The sequence below is a fragment of the Apus apus genome, chromosome 10 (genome assembly GCF_020740795.1).
Source record: "Apus apus isolate bApuApu2 chromosome 10, bApuApu2.pri.cur, whole genome shotgun sequence".
Classification (NCBI taxonomy): domain Eukaryota; kingdom Metazoa; phylum Chordata; class Aves; order Apodiformes; family Apodidae; genus Apus; species Apus apus.
Window position 1 is genome coordinate 9,615,170 of NC_067291.1, and position 25,989 is coordinate 9,641,158.

The 25,989-nt window shown below is 35.8% G+C and overlaps 2 protein-coding genes across 6 annotated transcripts in view; both read right to left on the bottom strand.

Annotated features, from left to right (window-relative positions):
• LOC127388769 (aromatase) overlaps positions 1 to 928 on the bottom strand; it is a 52,908-nt gene extending 51,980 nt beyond the window's left edge. The window contains exon 1 of the mRNA XM_051628577.1: positions 762 to 928. Coding sequence (XP_051484537.1) covers positions 762 to 795 — 34 coding nt within the window. The 5' untranslated portion in view covers positions 796 to 928. The remainder of the gene's footprint in view (positions 1 to 761) is intronic.
• A 646-nt stretch (positions 929 to 1,574) lies between these two features.
• The window catches only part of DMXL2 (Dmx like 2), a 50,401-nt gene continuing 25,986 nt past the window's right edge, over positions 1,575 to 25,989 (bottom strand). The window contains exons 20-44 of one of the 5 annotated variants that reach the window (XM_051628152.1): positions 25,713 to 25,882; positions 24,293 to 24,390; positions 23,966 to 24,131; positions 22,773 to 23,037; positions 20,944 to 22,040; positions 19,667 to 19,858; positions 18,016 to 18,092; positions 17,233 to 17,360; positions 16,285 to 16,533; positions 14,509 to 14,690; positions 14,028 to 14,158; positions 13,017 to 13,102; positions 12,595 to 12,796; positions 11,448 to 11,565; positions 10,567 to 10,629; positions 10,093 to 10,179; positions 9,893 to 10,014; positions 9,048 to 9,186; positions 8,361 to 8,421; positions 8,147 to 8,274; positions 6,710 to 6,787; positions 6,033 to 6,124; positions 5,425 to 5,477; positions 4,128 to 4,345; positions 1,575 to 3,038 (exon numbers count right to left, since the gene is read on the bottom strand). In XM_051628152.1, coding sequence (XP_051484112.1) covers positions 2,829 to 3,038; positions 4,128 to 4,345; positions 5,425 to 5,477; positions 6,033 to 6,124; positions 6,710 to 6,787; positions 8,147 to 8,274; positions 8,361 to 8,421; positions 9,048 to 9,186; positions 9,893 to 10,014; positions 10,093 to 10,179; positions 10,567 to 10,629; positions 11,448 to 11,565; positions 12,595 to 12,796; positions 13,017 to 13,102; positions 14,028 to 14,158; positions 14,509 to 14,690; positions 16,285 to 16,533; positions 17,233 to 17,360; positions 18,016 to 18,092; positions 19,667 to 19,858; positions 20,944 to 22,040; positions 22,773 to 23,037; positions 23,966 to 24,131; positions 24,293 to 24,390; positions 25,713 to 25,882 — 4,412 coding nt within the window. In that variant the 3' untranslated portion in view covers positions 1,575 to 2,828. Of the gene's footprint in view, positions 3,039 to 4,127; positions 4,346 to 5,424; positions 5,478 to 6,032; positions 6,125 to 6,709; positions 6,788 to 8,146; positions 8,275 to 8,360; positions 8,422 to 9,047; positions 9,187 to 9,892; positions 10,015 to 10,092; positions 10,180 to 10,566; positions 10,630 to 11,447; positions 11,566 to 12,149; positions 12,444 to 12,594; positions 12,797 to 13,016; positions 13,103 to 14,027; positions 14,159 to 14,508; positions 14,691 to 16,284; positions 16,534 to 17,232; positions 17,364 to 18,015; positions 18,093 to 19,666; positions 19,859 to 20,943; positions 22,041 to 22,772; positions 23,038 to 23,965; positions 24,132 to 24,292; positions 24,391 to 25,712; positions 25,883 to 25,989 lie in introns of those variants that run through there. The other 4 variants (XM_051628151.1, XM_051628154.1, XM_051628153.1 and 1 more) reach the window with 4 other exon arrangements.

Below are 25,989 nucleotides of genomic sequence, written 5' to 3' on the forward strand. Positions count from 1 at the left end.
ATAGCTGTTTAAATAGGAAAAAAGCAGGAAGTTTCAAATTTGCCAAGTTCAGTGAATTGTCACATAATCAAAAGCAAAACCTAGCCTAAGTACAAGGAAAAAGAAAATAATGGTGTTATTAAATATTGGATATATATGAAATTATATTTAATAAATGGACCATGGGAAGAAAAGTAATGAGGTGTAAAACTGTAGGTGTAAAAATTATTAAAATTCCCTTTTTAACAGTGTTTGAATTGCTTGTGTTGCTACTGACTCTTCCTTGCCCCTCACTGCCATGTAAACTATATCACTACAACTTGCATATAACTATACTTAATTAAAGTAAGGTGTATTTCTAAAAAAATTTCCTCACATTCATCCATAGGTATGAAAACATAAATCAAATAGTATATTTTTTTGCTGTTCTTAGAAAAATAAAATATCTGCAGTAGGAATGCCTGTATTCTCTATAGTGCTTAGTGACTTAATTTCCTGTTGATCTTAATTCAGAGGTTGCCCACTCACATTTGAATTTTTGAGAGCTAAAGGTAAGAAATAATAATAACTCTTTGAATTTAGTTTTGGTCTGGTATTTCAGATTTCTAAATTTAACATTGAAACATAAATCCCTATGGTTGCTTTGTGTCTCTGTATTCAAAATCACGCTCTTAAAATACCCCTACCTGAATTTCTGAGCTGTCTGTGAATATTGGTAAAGTTGACAAAGTTCATCCAAATATTTAGAAGCAAATATCACATAAATCCTAAAGTGCACTGACCTGTTGAACACCTGCTGTGCCATCCAGGCATCATCAAAGGGATTAATGAATTTGGGAATATCTATGTGTCTTCTCAGCATATTGCAGGTTTCACTAAGGCCAGGATTCAGGCCTTGCATGCTAAGGAGACAGAAGGAAACAAAGAAGCATAATTATACTTTGAGCTAATATATACATCAAAACTCACATACCAATAATTCTGTCTATACCTAGAAAGTGTGCAAAACTTCACAGTCCAGAGCTAGAGTTGTGTATGTGGGCTTCTCTTGACTTCTGTGGGATGTGGTGTGGTGCTTTTTTTTTTTTGCTTTTTTTTTTGTGGTAGGGTTTTTTGTGTTTTGTTTTGGTTTTTTTGTGGTGTTTTTCACATATTGAATTATGATACTAATGAAGCAATTTTGGCTTTAAGAAAAAAAGAAAAGCTTAGCAATGGACTTGGGCAAATACAGTTCAAGCCAGATGTGACAGTTTCTAGATAACGTGCCTATCTTAAATCACGTTCCACTTCTGAATGTCATTGTTGAACCACTCAGCTCAGCCTCTTGCAGAAGGAGGGCCTGCAAATTCTGCCCCTTCGCCCGGTGACAGAACTAGGCTGCGTTTCTTGCAGCTGCCTCTGTTGGCAAGGAAGAACTAAATGCTGTTAACCTCCTGTTTTCCTAGGACAGCTGAAAATAAAATGCAAACAGCTAATGCTTTTTATTTCAGTATAGTCAGAGGTCAAGTTAAAGTGACCTCAGGGATGATCCAGTCAATCTACTGGAGGTTTAGTTAAATCGATTTAAATATAAGGAAAGGTTCTGGAATGGACTGTTCCATGAAATAAAAGTAATTTATTTAACTTACAAAGGAAAAATTAAACAATGACATTTACTCTTCTTTCTTTTCATACTTCCCATATTTCACAGCCTGCAATTTAAAATCACCCTTGGTGAAAGGTGCTTTTTATTCCAGTATATTTTACAATACAGCACAGACATCAAAATTTTCATTGGAGGAATGAGACAATTTGTTAACATTTAAATATGCAGACATCTGTTCCAGTCTCTTATGGACATGTTTTGTGTTTACAACAGAAAAATACATCTGACAACAGTAGCTAGTTATATTACAAGCAAACAATATTGAACTCTGCATAGTTTATACAATATACCGTGGTAATAGTTTAATTACCAGTTTTATCCACTATTTACTAGCTGGCCACATAAAGCCTGACATTCATCTGAAATGTGGCACTGTACGTTCCATTGGTATCCTCTTAACAGCTTCATTTAATGAAGTATTTTCTTGACAAATATCAAAACTAAAAGCTGACTAGAATCATGGATGTCTTCACTACAAACATTAAGTGCTTACAATACATTCCTAAAGTAAAGGCAGGTGTCCAATAGAAAACATAGCTGTCCCAAGGAAAGGAAAATAGTGTGCAAATTAAAAAAACACATTGCATTAAAAAATGTGTTGATGTGCAAGGTTCAGTATCAACTATGTATTAATACTAAGTGGGGAAAAAAAAAATCTCAGCATAAAATGATACATCTCACAGTACGTTCTTGATTGCACATTTCCATGGCATTTGCATCCATTACATTTTCTTGCAAAAATCAAATACACTGAGTACCCTTAAATAAAACTAAACTATTTTACAATGAGAAGTTGTACACATGCTTAATTAGTGGGAAGAAATGGATTAAAAATAATCAGAATCACATCAGAAATGCTTGCTGACTTGTAGTGCTTGTTAAGGATCTGACAATTGTCAGAATCTTTACAATATACTACTAAATGCAGCTTGTGGGTTACTGAGCAATAGCCCTGCCAAGGAATGACTCTACTGGGTTGAACTCTTTGTTTTTACACTACAGTACATGCATTTCCACCCCAGTGATCCTTATGGGCATACTCAAAATATACCTGTTGTAAAGGTGATTGGTTTTTTTTCCCCCATAATACTTAAAGCTGCAGCAACTGCTTTGAAAGGAAACAGACTTCTCTTTCCACAGTGCATACCACCATTTTAGCTACTTAAAGGGACATTATATAAAACCAGGATTAGCTCACATAGTGCTACAGAATGTCAAAAATGCCTGAAGGTACATTGAAAGCATTGGGAAGAACCCTCATTTTCAGCGTGCCATCTGCTCCACAGGAGAAGATACGATTGCCTTGCACTGTTTCAATCTGGGTGACACCAGCACCAATATTTCTGAAAATGGACTGCTTAGCATGTTCGTTTTTAAATGAATGAATTAAATTATAGCCAGTCAGTCTCCACACCTGTATAAAAAGAAGGACAAATGAGAAAAAGAGATTAAAATTAGGATTTGTATTTTTCTCCCCTACTGTTTCAGGTTTCTGGCTGTTCCAAACCCTATTCAGCAAAGAAAAAGGATATTTTTTTCTTGTCTATTAACAATTACAGCAATTCCAAGAGTCTTGAGAGGCTCTTGATGAAGCAAGACAGTGTAAGACTACCTCAGTGTGGACCAGTTGGTTACTTGCCAGGCTGAAGCTGCCTGGTACTACCTGCTCAGTAGTGCTTGTGCCAGCTTCCCGCCATGGAAGCTGCAGAAATGGACAGGTTGAATTTTTAGCCAAGATGACTCCTGCCAGCTTTCCAGCAGCTGGAAATGCTTTTCTGCTGCAGAGAGTAAGCAGCATAATGAATATGCTTGCACAGCTGTCTCAGCTGTCTGTCAAGTTGCAGAAGCCCTCCTCAAGACTAGGCCACAAAGTGTGCAGCAGCACAGAAAGCACCCATTAAATAGTGTGCAGTGGAGCTAGAAGGAAAAAACCTGTATTTAGAAGAACCATGTTCTTTTATCTCCTTTTATTACTACTCAGGAAAGACACCCTTTAAAACAGGGACTGTATTTCTGTTTTGTGGGGATTTTTTTTTGTTTGTTTCTTGCTGCTGTGACATCTATGGCAGCTGTCTGGGGCTAGAGCATCAAGAATGAAAACAGAACTTAGAGAAACTTTACATGATGTTGAAGTTACTGAGCACCCCTTGTATTATAAAGAGAAATATCCAAAGGCAAAACCAGAGCATTTTTAAGAGGAAAAATAAAATGAAGGTTTCAGAATCATGCACTTTGCTTTATCCACTTACAAGTCAGTCCCACAACTTTAAAAAGACTGTTTAATCTTCTTCAGTGAAGAACAAAACCTACTTGCTTTAGAAGGATATTAGTATATTGAATGTAGGGCAAGCATCCTGTATAGCAAACGTAGGTTTGGGTTTCTTGGGTTTGTTTTTGTTTGTTACTGCATTCATCTGGCAGTTTCCAGCATGGTGACCAACACGTCAGTACATGCCTTCGGCTCCATACCCTGCTGTCCCCCTCAGCTCCTCTGCTGCCTTACCTTCATGTTGCCTTCTGCTGAGCCTGTCACAAAATAGTCCTCAGACGGATCCAGTGCAAGGGCCTTAACAGCTGATTCGTGTGCTTGGAAGGTGTAAAGGGTTTGCCTCTGTCTGATGTCAAAGATGCAGATATATCCCTTCCTGCCTCCAGAAATGAGCAATTGATGTTTTGGTGCATACTGAAGGACTGTGGCACCATGATCGTGACAAGTGAAGGCTGAAGAAGGAAGATGTCAGAGTTTAACAGATTTGAAACTGTAAGTAACTTTTGATCTTAAAATGCATTTCTTCTATTAATTGTTCTCTGAATATTTCTAACTTGACAAATACATTCCTTTCTATGGGTAATACCTGACAGTAGCTGACAGTTTTTTTCTCTCATGAGAGACATAGATCTAATATACAAGAAAGCATGATATGTTGTCTAACTTATTTTAGAATACAGGCACATACCTGAGTTTAAAAAATTGAGAAAGTAGAATATTCACCACACTAAGTTCAATTACATTCCTGAGTTAAAAAAAAACAGTACAGCTGAACTAAAAGAAAATAAATATTGATTACCTTATAGATATGAATTATTCTAATTTCCTAACCTATTTTTCATAGGACTCAGTTTATTTCAAATGAAGCTGAACTCTGCAGTCTGTTAGTTTGAAAATATGAATCTCAGAATGCACCTATTGCTTATGCAAGTACTGCAGTTGTTTGCAGATGTTTATGATGGTTAAATTTGCTCTTTTAAAAGCCTGAGAAACTATATTTGGATTTGTATGTTTTTTTCTTTCATAGAATTTTTGTTTAGTTTCTTACATAAAGATGAAATTACTGTAAAACAGATACAAACATCTTTTTAAGAATCCAGTCCAATGCTGAAGGACAAGGATGGCAGAGAGAACAAGTTGCTTCTGCTGTTACCTACAGTTGTCTTTTCCTCTGTGGCTCAGCAAAATACTGGATATATTAAGTGCCAGTTTAAGTGGAAGGCTGCATACACAGAAGAGTTCAATAATGCAGTCTTTATTAGTCAGCTGTTAATTTGGTTTTCTGGACTACATTAAAATATTTCAGACTTTATTAATGCTCTCACAAAACCAGCTTTGTGTATGACATTCTTCCTTCATTCTTCCTTCCTTTTCTATACAGAGCAGAGCCCACACAGCACTGCTTCTGATGTGTACATTTGTGTGCAACACATATTTAGACCAGTTCCTCTTGCCCCCAGTGCATGCACAATCTGTTAATCTTACCTTAGTTAATAAGAAGTGGAAGTTTAGTTTTCACTGCAGTACTTACCATGTATAAGGCTGTTACTAGATGAAACCAAAGTGTCCCAGAGGCACACGTTTCTGGGGAGGGGGAAAAAATTATTATGGCCTGTTGCTCAGTGATTCATGGGGTATTCATATTTTATGTCAAAGCCTCTAAAGGAGAACTGAACAAGGAACTCTTGGCTCTCTGCAGTCACTGGAGAGCTTTAATTCTTTCTATGCTCTTTTAGGCTTCTTAGTGGAACTATATACTTTCTGCTTTTAAGATGTGTACTAATCCTAGGTTGTACCCTGGAATTACAAAGTTGTTCTTTTCAGAGAAAAAGAATTATCTTGCCTTTGCTGAACATAATTCTCCCCTCACCAACAACATCACATCCAACTGGTTGCATTTGGAATACACCTTGAAAAAAATGGCAAATTGTTGACCCATTCCTCACAAAAACTATGTTTGGGAAACAAGCAACTGGAAGAATGATGCTCAAAGAAATCATCTGCCAAGTTCAAGCTGTAACAAAGCTTAGAACACTGGGCATTAAAATGTCAGGTGTGCATTAATGCACCAAGAGGTAGCAAGTTAATGGAGATGAATAGCTAGCTCTGTGAAATTCCTCATTGTTTCTTTAAACACACCTGTTATCATTGGACTGTCCCGATGTAGCAACAAGACTTGAAGATGTTACAAATGCAAAGTCACTTGTGGTTTTATTGTGGCACTGCCAACTCTGTTAGAAACAAAACAAACAAAGAAGTTACAATCTTGCCAGTTGCAGTCTGCATCCAAAGTTACACAATGTAGCACAACACAAGCAGTTTTCTAAACGAAGTTTAAGAACAGACAGGCAATGCAGTTTGAAACCACAGAGAATGGAGCAATGGATTAAAATCCAGTATAGTATATAAAAAAATACAAAAATAAGGGAACTGTATGCACTATAGTGTATCACAATAGCCAGAATTTCAAACTAAGAGCTGTCTTCATGTACTATTAAGCAGTGAAAAGTATTGAAAAAATGTACTTTTACTAAGTCTTTGGGTTGTAAAGTAATTACTGTCAGCTCTGATTTTTAATTTAATCAGGGGTAATGCTGAAGTAGCATTTGTAATTATATTGTTGCTTATGTCTATTGAACAATTAGTTTTCCAAAGAGGTACCCCTGAAACTCTCCAGTAGTTTTGATACAGTCTGCTAATTAAAAAGCAGCAAAATCAAAAATGTCTCAGCAAAACTCTCAGGCTGTTGGCCTGTCTCAAGTCTGATAGACTTAACTTCCCTCTATAAAAAGAAAAACAAAAAACTTTTTACTTACCAGATAGGGCTTAGGATTTGAGGTGGTTTGGTTTACTTGCCAAATACTTAGAAATCCTTCACCATCAGCAACACCACACTGCAAGGAACAAACTGCATTTGTTAGCATCATGCAGTGGTTACTGGATGCTTACTGCATGTCAGTAAACAGCTGACTTCAGAAAAAACATCACCTAAAACACCAAGCCCTTGCCTGCACATTAAAGAATAACAACAACGACTGTCAGGTAGAAAAAAAGTATTTAGAAGCCAGGGGATTTCAGTGCTACTCCAAGAGTCCATTTGAAAACACTTAGTGAAGGAAGCTGCAAGAGAGAATGGCAGAAAAGCAGAGTAAGAATCACTGTGGAAGGACTGTACTATATAATGAATGGTAAAATGACTGAGTTATACTTATTACTGAAATATTAACAATCAATACTATATGTTCTATGCAGCATATTCTATGCCTATAAATATTTTACAAAATGTTTTGGGAAATATTTAGAATTATTTTTAATATTTTTTCCATTTAATCAGGTTTCGTGACTCCTGCCTGATTGACCTTCATATGAAGCAGTGGGGAACAACTAGTACATCTTAATTCCTTACTTTAAATAGATTCCTAGATAATGTTACGACTGTTTTATCTTAAAACATAATCAAAACACTATTTTAAAAAAACACAGAAGTTTAAATGAGATTTTATGCTACCTGAAAATAGGTATATGCTGGGAGATACTTTGCATTTCCAGCTGTTTCTAAATGTTGAGATTTAGCTGTTTTATTGCTATCTTGCAGTCATGCTCTAACTCCTTTAATTCACTTTTTATGGCTCTTAACTCCAATGAACTTCAAGAGTTTCAGTAAAATGCAAACAGAATGGGCAACATAAAACACTGAAGAGGTGGGTATTCCTCCCAATTTCTTTCTTTGTCTGATCTGTACATTCTCCTCTTCACTGTACTGCAGAAGACTTACATTCTTAAACTAACAGGCTGTATTATTTATATCTTCCAGGTAATGCATTCTGTCCAAACTTTATCTTGGCCAGAATGTGAAGTGTGAAGCACTTCTTGAAGACTAATGCCCAGATTGATACAAGTTTTCTTCTAAAATAAGTAAGCACATTTTATTTTTTTTAATGTGTAATTTAAAAAAGCCACCCCCACATGGGGACACACATTTCAGAACAGAGAAAACAAGGAGTCTGAAAATACAGCTCGTGGTGTATGGGATCAGTGTGAAGCTGAAAGCAGACAAAGGAGAATTAAAGTCAGTGTTTTTAAAAGCTTCCACATGCAGCCAAACAGAATGATAGGATACTGCTTGTGCATCATTCAGGGACATCTTAACAGTTTTGTGTGTCACCAGTTAAATCTGTTTTAGAGGCCACAGCACAACCAAATTTTTCCTTATGATTAAAAGAAAAAAGGAATATCCTAAATGTTGTACTCACCTTGTTGCCCTGGGAATTAAAATACATTCTTGTCACCCTGGCATTCCCAGCCTGCCGGAAGCACACCAGCTGCTGTGGCCTTGTCCACTCAAACATCCGAACACTCCCATCTTGTGCTCCTGTAAGGTCTGAGATTAAAAGATAGATCTTCATTAATACTGCAGTATCTTATAGGAAATTATCTACTCTGTACTAGTAAGCATGTTTCACTTACAGTACTGGTGGACTGGATGTGAAGCCATTCTCTTGACGTTATTCAGATTTCTTTTAATAAGCTTCATATAAAACAAAAAATATTTTAATTTTGAAAAAAGACACGAACACTTAAATTTTGTTTATACTACTACATGGGTGTCTCTCAGTTAAACAAAGCCTGTTAAGCTAACATTATTTGCATCTAAATATGGTTAGTTGCAGTATAATAAATAAAGCCTGTTTATGACAGCCTTTTTAGACATGAATATTCAAATAGTATTAGTATTATCTTCTACTACACAAAGAGCTTAAGCACATGCTGATATGTAAGATTTTGATATTAGTCCCAGTGCAAGACTTTAACGTTTGGGATTGCTCTGGTTTGGGCTGGCTTTTTTTTTTTTTATTTTGTTTTGTCCCCAGAAACTCCAGGTTCTACCTCAAAGTTCCCCTAAGAAAGAGAAAACCCTGATTGTCCCATTATTTTCGATACCACAATAATTCAATGCCACAAGATTTAATTATATATCAAAATATATAAGAAAATGCTCAGTTTGGCCACCTCCTTGGCCAGGTCATGGTGGTCATAGGCCTCTTACGTCAACCCTGGATTAACAGTATGATGGCTAATGCACACTAGGTCTCTCTACTAAGGACGATACTAAAAAAGAGAAGACCCTGAGTTGCAGGAAACAGAAGTACTTACCACACCAGCTCCAGTGCTAGTTTGACCACTGCCTAACCATGGCATGGATAAAGATGGTTGTATCTGATTCACTCCAAAAGATGGTGCAGTTGACTGAGTTAGTGTTGTGGTAGAACCACGGAAGTCAATATCATCAGAACTGTCAAAGAACAGCAGTATTTTGTTATAAACAATTGTTTCTTTGCTACCTATGCTGTTTATCTTGTGGTCAAGAGCCTAATAGCAGTGGGTAGAGGAAGTGATTCTAATGAGACTATAAATTGATAATTCCTGCAGTTCCATTGAACAAACACTTTCTATGTGCTCCAAATCTACTGGTTTAACTTCAACAGAAGATCCTAACCATGGTAGAAAAGTTGTTGAGAATAAGCACTCGAGAAGAGTATTGTTGGAATGTTCCTGACCTACATGTCTGTATGGATCCATCTATTCTGTATGGTACAGCTGAGTGCTTGCTGCAGCTGATACATGCACATTTCTCAGCACAGTAATGGACACAGTAATTCAGGCTGTTGCATGATACAACTTACATCAGCTACTGTAACTAGCATTAACACTGCAATGATGCAACTGCAATGTTTCTAAGGTAGCACTTCCTTTATTAGCTTATGCACCATGGGGTTTTACTTCACTGTGCAGTGTAGACATGCCCCAGATACTCAAAACCCTCAAAACCTTAGTTTCTCCACATGTAAAATAAGGATAGTAATACTCTTTTGCCTTCCCTCGCTCCTTTGTAAAGCAATCTGAAACCTACTGAAGAAGAGTAAGTAACTTTTTTATAATCCACTGCAGCCTCACATAAACCCAACACTCTTAATGTAGCCACAAAGAACCCAGCCTACCTTTTAGACTCTCTGTCACATTCCTCTCCAATCCATATAAATGACTGAGCAGCCAGTAGAGCTGAAATATCAAGTTCTTGAACATCATGTGTAGATGCCAAAACAATTTCATTGCTGTTTGCCTATGCAGCACAAATAGAAAACTTACTAACCACAGTTAAGATATTTTTATTGCACTTATTGTAGTGTTTGACGCTTACCTTATTAACTGCAAATGCCATTATCATATCTGATTCTTTGTGAATGATTTTTGCTTTTCCTCCAGGGTAGCCAAGATCTGCTTCAACCTAAAAAACATTAATAAGAAATCTCAATTAGCCTGAAAATCCACTTTGTGGAGGCGCATTCAGACTGAAAAGATCTATACAAGATTCATGCAAGAAAAGTTCAGTGGCCTCAGCATTGTTTAGGAAGCTTAGACTTCTCAGTGTTTGGTGTTCTAGAAGCCAAAAGTTGCATTTGAGTGTAAGAAACACAAAGTTGTGTGTGCAACACTATTTGCAAGGTGTTCACTCATCCCAATTATCAGGACATCCAATGTTAATTCACTGATTAAAAGCCTGCCACACAGACTCCACAGAACATAGAGCTTCTGTTAGTCACATTAGAGAAAGAAAAGCCAGTTCCACAGAACTTTTAAGAATGTGCTAGAGGTTTGGGAGAAGGGATACTACCTTGGTTTTGTGATCTTCTGCTACGCAGTTTTGTTTGACCTGCTCCACACGATCTTCTACAGACTACATAACATCACACAGTCACAAACACAAAACACATGCACAAACAAATATAAAAAAAGAATGAAACATTCCAAACTAGATTTTAAAGGCCACTCTGTCAGTAAATGATGACAAATGTATTTTTAACTTTTTTTATAAAAGGCACAGAAACTAAGACAGGAATCTAAACAAACTCACTTCAAATGTAATGCCTCCTAGATGAACACAAAATGTATGATATAGTAAATAAATGGAGAAGTAATACACACACAAACTCCACACTTACAGGAATTCTTAAAGATATTAAATTGTATACTTATTTCCCACGGTACTTATGTGTTGGTTTAAATTTTCAGTTACAACTCATGATAGTTGTAACTGATGGTACAATTAGTAAAGCCCCTTATCATATATTACTATATAATATTACTTTTATATGTATATAATACTCATGCATATATACATATACACAAAGTAATAGCTAATTTAAGTTTCTTTTTCAATATGAAAGCCAAAAAAAATTATATGAATGCTCAAATTTATTTACTAATTACCCTTATTGCAAATGTTCTGTTTCTTTATTAGGACAGTATTCAAATAGGTAAAGGTAAGGTGAGATATGTCTTGTCTAAAAATATTTGGTTTAGGTGAAATACCAATAAACAACATGACAGTCATGTTGATTTAAAAAAAGATTAATCCAAACACTGTTCAATGAAAGAAAGGAAATTGAAATGCCAACAAAAAAATGGAAAGAAAAATTAAAAAAATACTGAAGAGACTGAGGAACAGTTTTAATTGAGCTTTCTTTTTTTAAAAAAGTTACATCCTTTGTTTACCTCACTTTGCTTTCTTTTCTTTGTGAATATGTATCTTATGAAAGTCTCCTGAAGAAGTTCTTGCTTCACCAGAAAATGCCAGAGCCTTTTTGCTGGAAGAGCTGAATAATCCTTTGATCTGGATAAAATAGAAGAGGGGGGGGGAAAGCTTCTCTGTCATTAAAGGTAGGAAAAAAACAAGTCTAAAGAAAAACTCTACATGACTTTACATTAAATCCTGATTTAAAGGAAAAAAACAATGATTAAGCTCTAATTTATTCAAGGCAAATATAAAAAAGATACTTTGTCTTCAATTGAAAAAAAAAATATCCAATTTATGTTACTAACTTCCAACTACTACAGATTAACCTGCTGACTTGCATTTATGTCTATATTTGCACTCTACTAAAACTGCTTTTATTTTGGAATTATGCTGACCCTACAAAATACACTTACATATTTATTTCAAGATTCAAAATAATTCTCAAATATTTAGCTCAGTTATGAGCCAAATAAAATTCACTGCCTCAGGTTTGAAGACAGATATTTCTAAAGAAGCAGTGCATGTTTTTAATAAAGCCCTATAGCAGTATCAACTATGTAAATCCAAAGCCATATATAGTGAGCTAACCTAAAGTTGTATTTTAGTGTATTACAAAAAGCAAGCTATTTTTGAGTTGAAAATGTAGTTCACTCTCTGCATATAGAGATACCTACAAGTGTAACATTGATCTAAACACAGGAGGATCAGCTTTACAAGGACTATACTACAACTTCATTTCTCTTCTCCTGACATCTGCATGTATTATCCAGCTCTCTTCTTTTGTTGCTGGTAGGTAGGGTGGGAGGCAGCTGCTACTGGAGCAATGGTAAAAGAGGTTGAATAGGATCTTCCCAGCAGCAGCCATTGCCCTGGATTTGCAGTCCTCCAAGCTCCACTCTTTCCTTCTTATTTTCCTTTCCTGCTGCAGTTGTGAAAGGTGCAGCAGCATTAAGTAAAGCTGCTGCAGGAGACAGCTGCACAAGAAGGAACAGAGAAACATGGGAAAGTAGTTTCTGTAAAGCTAGACCTAAGATCTAGCCAACCTTCATTTGGCTGTTTAGGTGGAAATACTCTGTAGTATTTCTATGATCAAAGAATGTGTTTCTGCTAGGAAAGAATACTTACTTGAACGGGGTGTTTTCAGGCTCGATCATCGCTTTGTTGCGGAGAACAGCTGGTCCTGCACCCACGCCAAGGTCACTAGGGTAAGCACTGATGTAGTCTGGAGGTGGGCCTTCAAACTGGTCCATCCTATCTTGCAGAATCTGTTCCCAACGTTCCAAATTTTTTATTACAGCAATGCCCAATGGTGACGTTACAGGCAGATCTAAACAGAAATATTAATAAGTAAGGCTTAGAGGAAAAGAAGTTACTGTGTGTATAAAAAAGCCAGAATACCATAAAAAAAAATCTTCAAAAAGGAAATGTACTTGTTGGCAATTGCAATATATGAAAATATTTGAATTTTAAAATGAAAATTAAAAAGCAAGGTCTGACAGACAGCCACTTAGAGAGAAATCTAAAATTTAAAGCAGAACTTAACATACCAGTGAATTCCAAGCCAGCAATGGGAAAGAAGTTCTTAACATTGTGCAGAACTAATTTTACCATTGTCAGATGCAGAAGAGCCCAGCTGTATAAATAGAATAGATAAATGGAATAGAATGTGTTAAAACAACAATTATCTGCACACTATTTTTCTCCTTCTACCAAATAAACAGATTAGGAAAACAGTGTAGGTGGTGCAGCTGAGGTTTACCAGACACACAGGGAAAGATACTTCTATCCCAGCTCTGCAACATAAGGGTGCCTCTCTGAGGGCACCCAGCTCTAACAGGTAGTATCCCCTTCTCTCTTTTCAGTGATTGTGCTCTTCCCCCCAGATCATGGGAAGTGTACACATGAGCCTCTGGAAGACTGAGAATAAAGTAGAAGCCCCCTGAAATGCCTTCAGAAATTCTCTGTGAAATCACAGTGAATACAGACAAGACATTACTTCAGTTTGGCATTCATGGCAGAAGCTTTCATACTGAAAGTGTCTCGCAGATATTAAAGAAACAAATCCTACATAGTATAGCTGGAAGAACTAAGGAGAATGTATAAAAGAGCCATAATTTTTCTCCATTATTATAATGCTGAGGTCATCCACTTTCCTTTTATCTTGCAACATTTTCTCTTTTAAGTGTTCTATTTAATCTGTCTTGTTCAAAATCTAAAGATCATTGTGGTACCTTATGTTCCTTTTGCCTTAAAAACAAAGATAAGGGTTTTTTTAAATTTGCTTTTCAGCTCTCCAGAAACACAAACCACACAGCTTTGACTTCCTAATCCTGTGGTTTGTTGTTGTGTTTTTTTTTTTTAGGCAAGTAAAAGGGGACCTGTTACTCTGATAAGAATTTATCACTCCTGTAATCCCAATGCCACAGAGAAGTTTGTCATAGTACTGAATCTATTTGGCTTAAACTGTGGAGGGTACAGAGGACCTATATTTTCTTTAATTTGGAGAAAAGGTATGCAAATGACACAATAAGTCTAAAACAGTGGTAATTTCTGCTAACCTGTAAGAGTTGGCATCTTTGTGTTCCTGAATCTGTACATCAGAGAGGAAAGCATCATCGTCTTCCTCATCACTGTGAATGCTTTCATCAGAGTCATAGATAACACCACTGTCTGATAAAGGAAGAAATGGCTGCAATGCAAAATAAAGTCTGCTGTAAAAGCAATTTTCTGATCTCTTAATATTCAACTCTTACTTTATTTGCCATTTAAACAATGACAGTGACAACAACCCATAAATAAGTTTCCTTAAACATTAAAGCTTTTCCCCTTGATACTTAGTTATCTCTATTATTGGCAAGAGGCATGTTTTGAAAGTTAAATAATGGACTTGTAGGCTCTTCATCTTTTATTACAAGGATAATATTCTGCTACTTACTATGAAGAGCACTCAAAATGTTCATATTGTTTTTATCCTCTAAAACTTCAGAGAAGAAATAGATCTTTATGAACTGTAACTTTACATTTTTCATTTAAAATTACCTTTGCCATAAAATAGTCCCACATGCTGAGCTCTGGAGGGATAAACTTTTCTTTGTAAGAGGGTCTTTCTGCAGGTACAGGTGGGGGCACAGAGCTGTCTTTTACTGGTCTTCCTGGCACGAGCATTCTCATATTGAACCGACGGCGATGTTTATCCATTTCTTCTGATGGAAGAGGTGGAGCTAAATTCAGGAAATTTGAAAAGCTGATATTAATAATGAATCTTTAGAAATGGCTGTATCTTATAATTCAAGTAATGGTACTAATTTCTACTGATTCTTAAATCAAAGCCAGCCTGAATAAAGTAAGTGTAATCATAGGAAAGTTCACTTATGATAAATTCCATAACTGTGGCATTTATAAATTTGATATATCATGAGAAATACATCTGGATTAAGTTCTCAGCAGATGTTGATTTTCAGTAAAAAGCTTTTAGCTGAAAAATTTCTCAAGAAAAAATTAAGAATGAAATTAAGACATTTTGTTGAGAAATGAAAGTAATATATGTAATTTCACTGAACTGTAAACTGCACAAGTAGTGTTATCTATTTGAAATATAAGTCTAAGAACTCTTAAAATAGTGAAGAAAAATTTGAATAGAGACAGACTTTTTGACAATTGAAGTCCATTTAAGTGTTATGATTTAAATTTCATTATTAATAAAATGCCAAAATATTAATGTGGAATTTTTTTTCCAAAATATTTCTGGTCAGGCAACATTAAGGTCACACTTACTTTATTACAAAGGAGTTAGATATTTAAAAACTTTTCTTCTAAAAGCTACAACTAACATTGATCTACACTGCAACTTTTTACAAACCTTCATTACCATCCTCTGAAACATCAGAAGCTGTAGCAGCTTGTAGGTTAAAGGAAAACAGAATACATCTCAAATGAAGACATGAGGTTATGCAAGTTATTAATATTAATATTTTGTGAAAATGTCTGCCCTAATAACTTTCAGTTATTCCATAAGTGACAGGTGTTTGTTGTGCACACTTATGTTGATACATTATCTTAGTACTATTTTGTTTAATATTTTATATATAGAACCTATAATTTCTGCCTAAGCTTGAAGCCTATAATTGTTTTGGAAGGTTGTGACATGATTTCCAGTATTCTTGCACTGTGAAGCTTATGATAAATGGGTTTATCTCTGTTTCCAGAATTCAGTGTCCACTTTTGCTTTTTGTCATGTAGTATTTTAAGATATGCTCAACTGTCTTTGCAAAATTCCTGGTTTCAGCTGGAGCTTATATAAGCATGAACTATTTTTCTGACAGATGAATTTGGTTATCTTAAAGGTCTTTTCCAGCTTTGCTGATTCTGTGTGATATTTCTTCTCTGTGCCCTTGTGCAAGGTTAAATCATATCTTGCAACAGAAACCAGTTTCAGAAATACTGTTTCCAAATTACTGCAGTTATTAAACAATAACACTCATCTCTCACATACAGAAAACCATGGGTATGAACACTGATTTATGCTATCTGTTTTGAATTCCTGAAAAGTGTACTAAGTAAGCAGCTACTAGTAAAATCAGCTGTATAATAACTGTACAGTTTTTATGGAAAATTCAAAATATTGGTTTACAAAGGACAACTGCAAGACTAATTTTTTTTTCTGCTTTTTAATTAATGTAACAGTTTTCTTGGTGGTAGATACTTAAATTCTTATTGTTTTTTTTTAGGTCTTTAAAAGGAAAGAAACCTCTCAGACTAGCTCACTGAAAGGTATAAATTGCAAATCATTAGTATGACCTGTAGATAATAAAGTACCTGGAATATTTTCTGACTGCCTTCGAGGTTTTACAAGAAGCTTCACTCCTCCACCAAAAACAGCAGCCCACATTCTACTGTTGAGAGGATGGGCTGCGAGTCGGAACAATTCGTTACAGGAATTGGTTGCAAGGGCATGTATGAGGAGGCTCAGGTAGACAGCAACAACAGCTTCACAAAGCAGGATGTTTAACTTGGGCTGATCTTCATCCTGAGCTGAACTTAAGAGATTTATAAGTGAGCTCACACCTGCAAAGAGAAAAGAGGAAACATTCTGTGTTAAATAAGTAGGTGTACAAATGGAAAGAAATCAAAAAAGAAAATGTTTCACCTCTACATTTTATGTTAAATATACACTAACAGCCACAGGACACTTTGATTTGGATGAAACATACTATTCATATATTTCTTAAAATCATCAAGATCAAAATTTTACAAAGCCTTCTTTGGCATGGGACATGTGCATTGTACTTCTCTGCAAATACTCGGGGCAGCTCATCTTGCCTATGAAATTCCTGCACTGTTTCCACAGTTGACCTCAACATACTACAGTTATGCTCATAGATTGGGAGTAGTTGTTCTGACAGGTACACCAAATCAAGCATAGATGAGAGGCAGCACTGTGGAAACAACTAACAGAAAAAGCTTTGCTTAGGGAGTGAGGCAGACTGGAAGAAAACATTTTAGGATGACAAATGATCAGCTTACTGAGTTTATCCTGAAGATCATGGTCTCTTCTTCAAGATGTTTGCCATATAAAAAGTTTATTCTTATTTGTCTTGATACGTGAAAGAGTTAAAAAATGTTATTAATTTCAGTACTAAATTGGAAACATTTATCCATCATTGATCATCCACCATTTTATCTATCATATTACAGGACAGTGAGATAATTTTGAAATGTGGAGCTGTTCCAGGGGTGCTAAAAGTAACCTTATGTTTGTCTCACCAGGCCACTGAGCAGGAGATGAATTTGGAGTTGCATGCTCTTCAATACTCTCTGTCCTCAGTCTGCGTCGATCACTCAAAAGCAGTCCTTGATAAACCATCCCTGTGAACTGATTTGCTTCTGTTTGACTGCTAAATACAAATCAATTTTTTGCTGATGAGGGAGACTTTTAGAATAGTTTTGCAATATAGTATATATACATGCTTCTCATTTTAATCAGAAAATGCAACATGTAAAAATCTGTAGAACTAAGTCAAGAATTTTATAATTTCACACTATATAAAATACATTCTTTATTAAAACTTGAAATGTTTCCATGTGGCATTATCAATTTTTAATATGTGCACTGCTCCAGATATGACAAAAGCTTTGTTCTGAAGACTTCTAAAAAATGTTTTAACAGCATTCTCTTAAAGTCCCAGTTTAGAATATAAACCACCTGAAACCTGGCTTCAGTTAGGTTCAAATGTTTCCCCTGCAGCCCCATTCAGCAATGGATGTGCTGTGGAAAACAGCATTAAAATATTTTTCAGAAGCATCCCAAGTGAGAGTGACACTAGACCTTCCTGTTATTTATTGGAAAAAACCCTGAATTATTTGTGTTATTTTATCTGTGTAAAACTGATCTGACATATCAAGGCTATCAATGTATAAACTGTCTAAGTATCTATACTTGCATGCAGATATTTAATGCCTTCTTTAGACACATGCATGAATAATTTTCCCTTTGGATACACAAAGTATACTCCAAACACAGGACTGTAAGAAAACTTCTGATTTTACCTGTAGCTGTGGCTGTCACATAGTGCTTGATAAATGGATGCAGAAAGTGAAGCTGCTAAAGAATGAAGTGTGTACACCTAAAATAAAAAGAGCCAATAAACTGTACAGAATTACATACATGAGAGGTAAGTAAACTACAGTTGTTTCTAAAAAGCACTGGAAATATATTATACAGGAAGTGTCCTAGTTTTAAACCAGTGCAGGAAGTAGTAACTGAATCTTTAAGTTTACAATAGGGTACTTTGAAAATCACAACTGCTTGTTCAAGATAATTTGATTGCAATAAAAAGCTTCTAATATTATGTAAAGATAATTAACTTTATTCTAATATAGAACTGTTGCAATGAATGAGTGTACTGAAGGAGTAATTATGTCCTGTTATGATAATGAAATTGACAGAATGGTTCCTGGAAGCCATATTATACAACATCCCAGTTCAATGTAGCAGTAGTTGCTCAGTATGCAGAAAATACCAACGTTTGAGTAATCATTGTATGACTGTTTTGCCTATAGTCTCTTTTTAACCTCAGTTATGTTCTTATAAATTTCCAGAAGCCTCCAGGAGTAACAAGAACAATACTCCATTATTGCCTCAAAATGCAACTCCAGTTCTTACAAAGAAGAAATGCAAATATTTCTTGGAAAGTCTGATGAAATCCACAGTGTGAAGAAAATGATACTGTTAAAAATGTAAAGTTTTTTAAACCTGCCTTGTGTTAATTTCTGTCTTTTCATACTATCCATTTAATCAAGTGCTGGACCTCAAATTAAAGATATGAATTATGTAAGTACTTGTTTAGCAGTTAGGAAGTGTTAGTTTTTCTTTCTGACTTCTTTTTAAAGAATAAAATGCATGTGAAGTAGGACTTTTTAAAGTAAGAAAGATGCTTGTTGTAGAATAACGAAGGATGGAAAAGGAGTTAACTGATATAAGAGAGAAAAGATGTTAATGAGCTTGGGTTACGATTTTAGTAACTTAACTGTAGCAGTGGGACAACCAGTTTAGTTTTCTAATAATTCAAATTCATTTAATGAATATGAATACTGATTTGAATGTACAAAATAATGATTTAGCTTCTTACTAATTAACTGTGTCATAGTTTCAGACTCTTTTTGCTCTTTTCCCCTCTGTTTACTGAATCTAGCAATTTATTCAGCCCAGAGTATGGAGTCAGATAAAGCAACACACCACAATTGCTTGAAAAATGAGTGCACTTGAGGAAATTCACTCTAAGTTTTATAATATCTGTATTTATAGAAAGTTATAATGTAACTTAGTCTCCTACTAAGGAGTATTAACTTAGTCTCCTACTACTCTCCCTACAGGATTTGCCCAGAATTATAATAATTAGTTAACTTACATGATCATATTGTTTTAGAGCCAAGAGTTCAGTGTTTTAGTCAACACTCACATTTGGAATAGTTTCCTGAAAATGACCAGAATTTCTATGAAAGGGAACTAACCAGATTCAATAAGATGTCAGAAAGCAAGTAGTTAATTAGCATTTCCAGTTTGTCAGACTTAAGGGAGAAGGTCAGTATTTTGAAAGACTTAAGTGTTGAAAAGTTAACTCGATATGTTTTATTGTCGCATGCACACTCCCCATTTTATTAAAAAATCGTTTAGCATCTCCTGAAAGATTTTCATTACCTTGACATCTTCAATATCAGGATGTGGTGGAGATTTCATCTGCACGATTGTGTAAAGAATGTCATGGATGTGGTTGTTCAAATACAGCACGGGATTAGCTATCACAGTTTTTGTGGATGCTATGCTTGCAGAAAGCAACGGCAGTGTTGTAGGTAATGGAAGTGGAGACTGAAGTTGTTTTACAGTAGTTTCCTGTTTAAAAGAAAAGCCTGTATTTAAAATTATTGCTATGAGGAAAAACAAGTTTTTTAAAAGCGATAATTTTACATTTTAAATGTTTTTCCAGGGTAATTTATCCTCTTCCACTGCAGTCTATCCAGTACAGACAAGATTTTACCGTAACTGATGTCAAAGGTAATTAATACAGTAACATGGATCAGACATGATAGCAAAGTTTGCTGGAACAGTTTGATTTGGTGCAGGAACAGTATTTTTATGTGGCTCATTAGGAAGTGTTGGGATTGTCTATTAAGAAACACTAACTATAAAAATGCATTTCCAGTAGCATGAGTTGACGTAATAGTGAATGACCTGTGTTTAATAACAAAGTCAAATTTGCACTAATCTGAGTTTCTCAGGTAGAAATGAACAGAATTTTTTTTTTTTGTATTCTTAGAAGCATGTGCTAAGCCTAATACCACCACAACAGGACTGCGCCTGTTGGAAATGTGATAAATCTACCACTAGAGCAACTATCCCAGTATCAGATTATCTACTGTGGCTCAGGTTGGTCATTAATACTTGCTGGAAAATACCTATTTTTGCATGAAATAAATGTAGAAAATGCCATAATATAGTAAAAGAGAGCACTACCCTGTCTAATTTGGTGTTATTTGTTGAGTCCTGCAGATAAGATCCCATTCCTTGTAGCTCCCTTCCATAATTTGCAGAGGTTTAAGTAATGAGATTATTATATTTCAGCAACTATGGATTTCTTATATGGGTACCCAGAATATTATGATCAAAATTCTTATTTCATTGGAACATAAATATAATGCTGCAACTATAATATAAACAGCAACAGCTATGTTCCATAGTTATAGGCAGCCTAATCCTCAGTGTCATATAACAGATTCTTAGGAACCAAATTATCAGGATGTGGAAAAGCAGCAAACTTAAATACCAAGTTCCTTCTCCAAGAACATTAAAATGGTCTTGACCATCAGACCTGCAGAACAGAAGAAGCATCTATCCAGGCACAAACTTAAGCATTTGACAAAACTGACAGTCCAGAGCTGTTTACACTTGTCAACAGAAATTAATTGGATTTGTTTTACCTGTTGTGACTCTTGCAGCAAGAACTTCAGCTCCATTCTTACAGATGCTAAACCACCACCTTGTGCCCCATGAAGACTACAGTAACTTAGAAAAACTCTCAGAAGAGCTTGGTTCTTCTGCAGCCACCACTTTCGTCTTTCAGCGTGTTCTCGTTTTGCTTGTAATCTGCGTCTTTCTATCTGGTGCCGCTCATATGACCCAATGTCTGGCTTATCCATCACATCATCATGATCAAGTAGGTCCCCATGTGCTTTGGTGTATGTTTTGCAATAGTCTTTGCCCCCTGCATCATGGTTGCATATTTCATGCATAGCAGCAATCTCTTTTTCAAGCCAGTTGTACAGCTGAAATCTGAGCTTTCCTCCATCTACTTCATAACCTGTAGCCAAAGTCCTCAGTTCAGTCATAAGGATCTTCAAACAGGCTCTGAACTTCAGTTGTTCAGCAATAACGTCAACTTCCGTGTCACCTGCATCAGAAATCTCCTCATGTGGTGTTTGTGGGATGTTGGTATCTGAGCTCTTCTCAGCTTCTCCATTTTTAGAATCAGATTTTGAGTTTTTCATCATTATACCAACATCCTTGTCCTCTTCGTCTGACCCGTTTTTGTCTTCACCCCAATCAAGAGTAAGGGGCTCATCATCAAATTTCACTGCTGGTTGACTCCAGTCAAATTGTGCTGAAGATTCAGCAGTACTCTCCAAAGCCAAGGAAGTTGAAATTGGCTTTGACCAGTCTGTATCATCACTTCCAGCACCATCCCTTGGGGCTTTGGAATCTGAAACACCAGTCTGCACTGGAGAACTCGGTGAATCTTTCTCTGCAGCTACAGGGGACTTTTTTCTTACTTTTGGAATTTTGGAAAGGACTTCAAGAGCTAGTACAGGGCAGCCCACCTTAAAATGAGCATTTGCAGTAGTGAAGAATAATTTTCTTTCTATAAGATTGATTTTATCAACAAAGCTTTTCTCAGTTTTCAGACCCAGGGTGGCCAGAGTCCCTTCTGGTGAGCGGAAGTATCTTCGGATGAGCAAAGGGTGGGTCCGAAGGTAATTGTAAAAACTGAACACCACAGGATTGCATGACTTGACAATAACTAAGGAATTAAACAGACATGATATCTATTGACATTGGCTTTAAAATGGTTTCTGTTTTGCAGTATTTCCGGCACTACAGATATTTGTCAAAACACAAAAACAAAGACAGATTTGGGTCTAGTTGCCAACATAAAATGAAAAAATTATTTATTCCCCACAAAAAGATTAACAGGTATGAGCTGGATGAGTAGAAAAATACTAAAATCTCTCACTTGCCTCACAGTTATATCCTCTCAGCTAAGCCTAAAAAAGAGTTGAGAAGATCAGCCAGGTAGAGATTTCCCCAAGGGAGGGAATATGCCACAGAAACCTATGTAGCCACTTGTCACTTAACATTAATCTCAGAAGAGACAGGATAGAAAATTCTGATAGAACTCTGCTGGTTCCTAAATGCAAGAATGGGAATCTAAGTGCACTGGAATAAAGATCAGACAGCATTCAATAGCAGAGAGAGGTATTGTAGAGAAGTATCAAACAAAGAAAGCCCTCCTGAGCTTATCTGACAGCAGAACCAAGTTTGATAGTGGGTGGCTGGAGACATGCCCTTGGAAGAAATTGGAAAAATACTAGGTTTCAAAGAAGGAGAAATTGAGCAGGCCAGTACATAAGCCAATTAATGATTTCAGCATAATGGCATCTCAAGAGAAGGGACCGCATACATACCAACTATTTCTCCTTCCCTACTTTGTCTTTAATAAGCTTGTACCATCAGAAAAATGTTTTTCCCTTACCTGGGTTTTCATCATCATCTTTAGGTGTTTGTTCCAATAATGTGTCCAGTGCTCTTGTGTAATCTTTCATGATCCAGTATGCAATGCTTCTCAGGAATGGATCAGAATGCAATTTAGTGCAGCTGAACTCAGTTCCATCCTTATGGCAACCCAAAATCTTCTCATAAAGAATGGAGGTGTATGTGACAGAGGTTTCAAACTCTGATTCATATAAACGAGCAATAACCATAGCCAACTGGATGTCTTCCATTTTCTCAAGGCACACCTACAGTAAGAAGTGGGGAAATGGTTGCTTTATTGAGGGAAAGATAGTTCTTTAAAATAACAATGAAGCAATATGTGTTTACAGAACAGATAATTTTTTTTCTCACCATATCTGTTCTTTAAAGTATATATTCATCTTTGGGTCAAAAATATGGCAAGTGGTAGATGTCTCAGTAACATTTGGAAAGAAGTTTACTTCTATTTCAGAAACTATGATAAGCAGAGCAGTACATCAGCATGTCAAAATTTACTATGTTATTGTTATTCTACTTGCTAAGAAACATATCTTACAACTTTAATGTTAATACATCACTGGTAAGATGTTCTTTACTCTGTCTCATCTGCAGAATTACATCCCTGAGAAAAATGCTTTACATTCTCAGGTAAAGACAAACACACTGCATATGAATACACAGGATAACTAAAGGTTCTCTAATTCCCATTCTCTCCTGAGAGGTACTGCCTAGCTTATGATTCTTCTTACAGCTCTCACCTCCCTTGTGGAAGGCAGCATCACAGCTCCACTAAAAAGGGGTCCTAGGGCTGCTTCAGAAGAGAACTTTTTTTTTTAACCTAATGTTGTAAAAATAGGTCATGCAGAATAGCCGGAGGCTGAACAGAGTGCTGCAACTGTGCTGATCAAACAGGAAGCTTTGCCAGAAGGGTCATGACTGGTATTCCCGAGAGTGCTTCCACTGAGGACTGATGTGTGTGAACAATTATTCTGGCCTTCAGATCAGTTTCCAAGCTTCTTTTCACAGTATTGTGGAGGTAAATGGTATGTCTGCGGGGCATAATGGGGTCGTGTAGACACAGCAGACCATTTGTGCTGCCACAATTTGTGAAAAGATCAGCAGAGAACTGTTTGTAAGGATGCAGTTACATAGGTCAAATTAGAAACTGAAACTTAATTTCTCAGAAGTGGTTACCTCTATAGCATCTTTGAGTGAACCTGCTAGCAAGAAAAATGCAGCTGATTGTTCAAAGCGTTGCTTTCCCAACAAAGCAAAGGCGTTCTTTAATGCAGCTTTGCGCCATCTATCTTCACTGAAGTTGTGGCTGAAAAAGGCAGTCATCTTTTCATCATGCTGGGATCTGCATAAGGAAATGGAAAAAAGACAACATCTTATAAAGTAACTTTAGCTCACAGTCATTTGAACAACTCTCTTTAAATTAAACTCTAATATCGAATGAATTCTGCTTTGCATTCCTGATTCAGTTAAGATTTAATGAAACTTACAGTTGGCAGAACTCACCTAAACAGACCCCACACCACTGCCTTTTTCTTCATAGCAAGGTAAAAAAGTGCAGCATCTAAGGCATCATTGTTCCTCTGGAATGAAGCTTTTGCAACCTGTAGTAAACAAAACCTATTTACTGAAAATATAAAGCCTGCTTTTAATTAAATAATATATGTTCTCTGCCAGACAGGATGGTCTAGGTGACTGTATTATATCTACAAAGCAACAGTAATTTCTGTCAGAATGTTTTATTCATACCTGACAGCTCTCATTACACTGTAAATGTTCTTAAGAGTCAAAAAAGCAGCAGTACTGCATATGTTAACTCCTCTCAACCATGGTGTGACATTATAAATGAGAAAAGAAAAATATTTTCTTTAGAAGTGTTACAGTAACATTCTATTAGGTGCAATCCGTTATTTACATATACTTAAGCTAATACAAGTATGTCTTTAGTAAACACTGGGTTTTGTATAGGACTCAGATGGAATTGCATTTGATTTGGAGTACTAGGATAATTAAGTTTTGCTCCTGGAGCCTTTGAGTATCCTGTAACTTTTAAAAATTAATGTATTTTTACAACAGATGACTTGGAAATTTAGTAAGCTATTAAGTACTTCTGTTCCACTGACATTTCAATCTGCATTATTTGTTGTAATTTAAAGCAAAACCTCATAATGATTCAAATCTATCAAATTCCAAGTTACAAGAAAGCTGAAATTCTTACTAAAGTAAGGATTTTAATCTCTTTAGTATCTCTAGGAAACAGTTTAGATATTATCTCAAAAATATTGCATGTTATAAATTATTAGACCTCCCATAAGAAAGCTCTGCATGCAAAAGCTATTTGGTGTTATTTTGGTTTTACATAATATGGGTGCATATTTCTAAGAAACAGTAATTTTGCAACTCTTTGGAAGAGTAAAGCCTGCATTTATTTACAGTTCAGATCTTCTTTGTTCTATATACTCCATTATAAAAAATACTATATTTGCAAAAAGACTCTCTAGTTTTTACTTACTAATATTTTTAGCTAATTTATTTCTTAAATATAACCCACTAATGAACTCAAAGCATGATTCCCTGTTTAACTTAGGTATCTACCATCTCACGTATCTGAAGCAGGATTCTTCTTAAAACAGAGTACTTAATATGATCTTTAGCATACTGTAAATTATAGGGAAGGGGGAAATTAGGTGCTTCAGAAATGGCTTTTCCCTAGACCAATATTACATCTTACTACTGAATAACAAAATGTGTAAGCCAGAACTGCCAACATGAGTTAGCACAAAAAAAAAAATAATAAAAAAAAATAGTTACACAGTCTCCTGGCTGGATTGGAATACAAAGGAATCTGCTCTGTCCAAGTCACTGTGTGTATCTGTTAAGGCACACGTAAGAGCATGTAACTATAATTTGTAAGCAATAAATGTACCTTCTCAATGCACCTTCGGAGCGTGTTGATATTCCTGACCCACCAACCAATACCCATAGCTCTTAATTCAGACCACTGTGGGTCTCCCTTCTGGATAGCAGGAATCATATTGATCAATTCCTCCTCAGCCTCAGAATGAAAAGCCCATGCAAAATGACAAGTAGATAGGCCTAAATGATAACATAATAAAATTCAGAACATCAAGACTTTTAATAAGCAAATAGAATATATCAGAGAAGCAAAGTGGGATCTCCAAGCCCAAGCATTAGGTAGATTT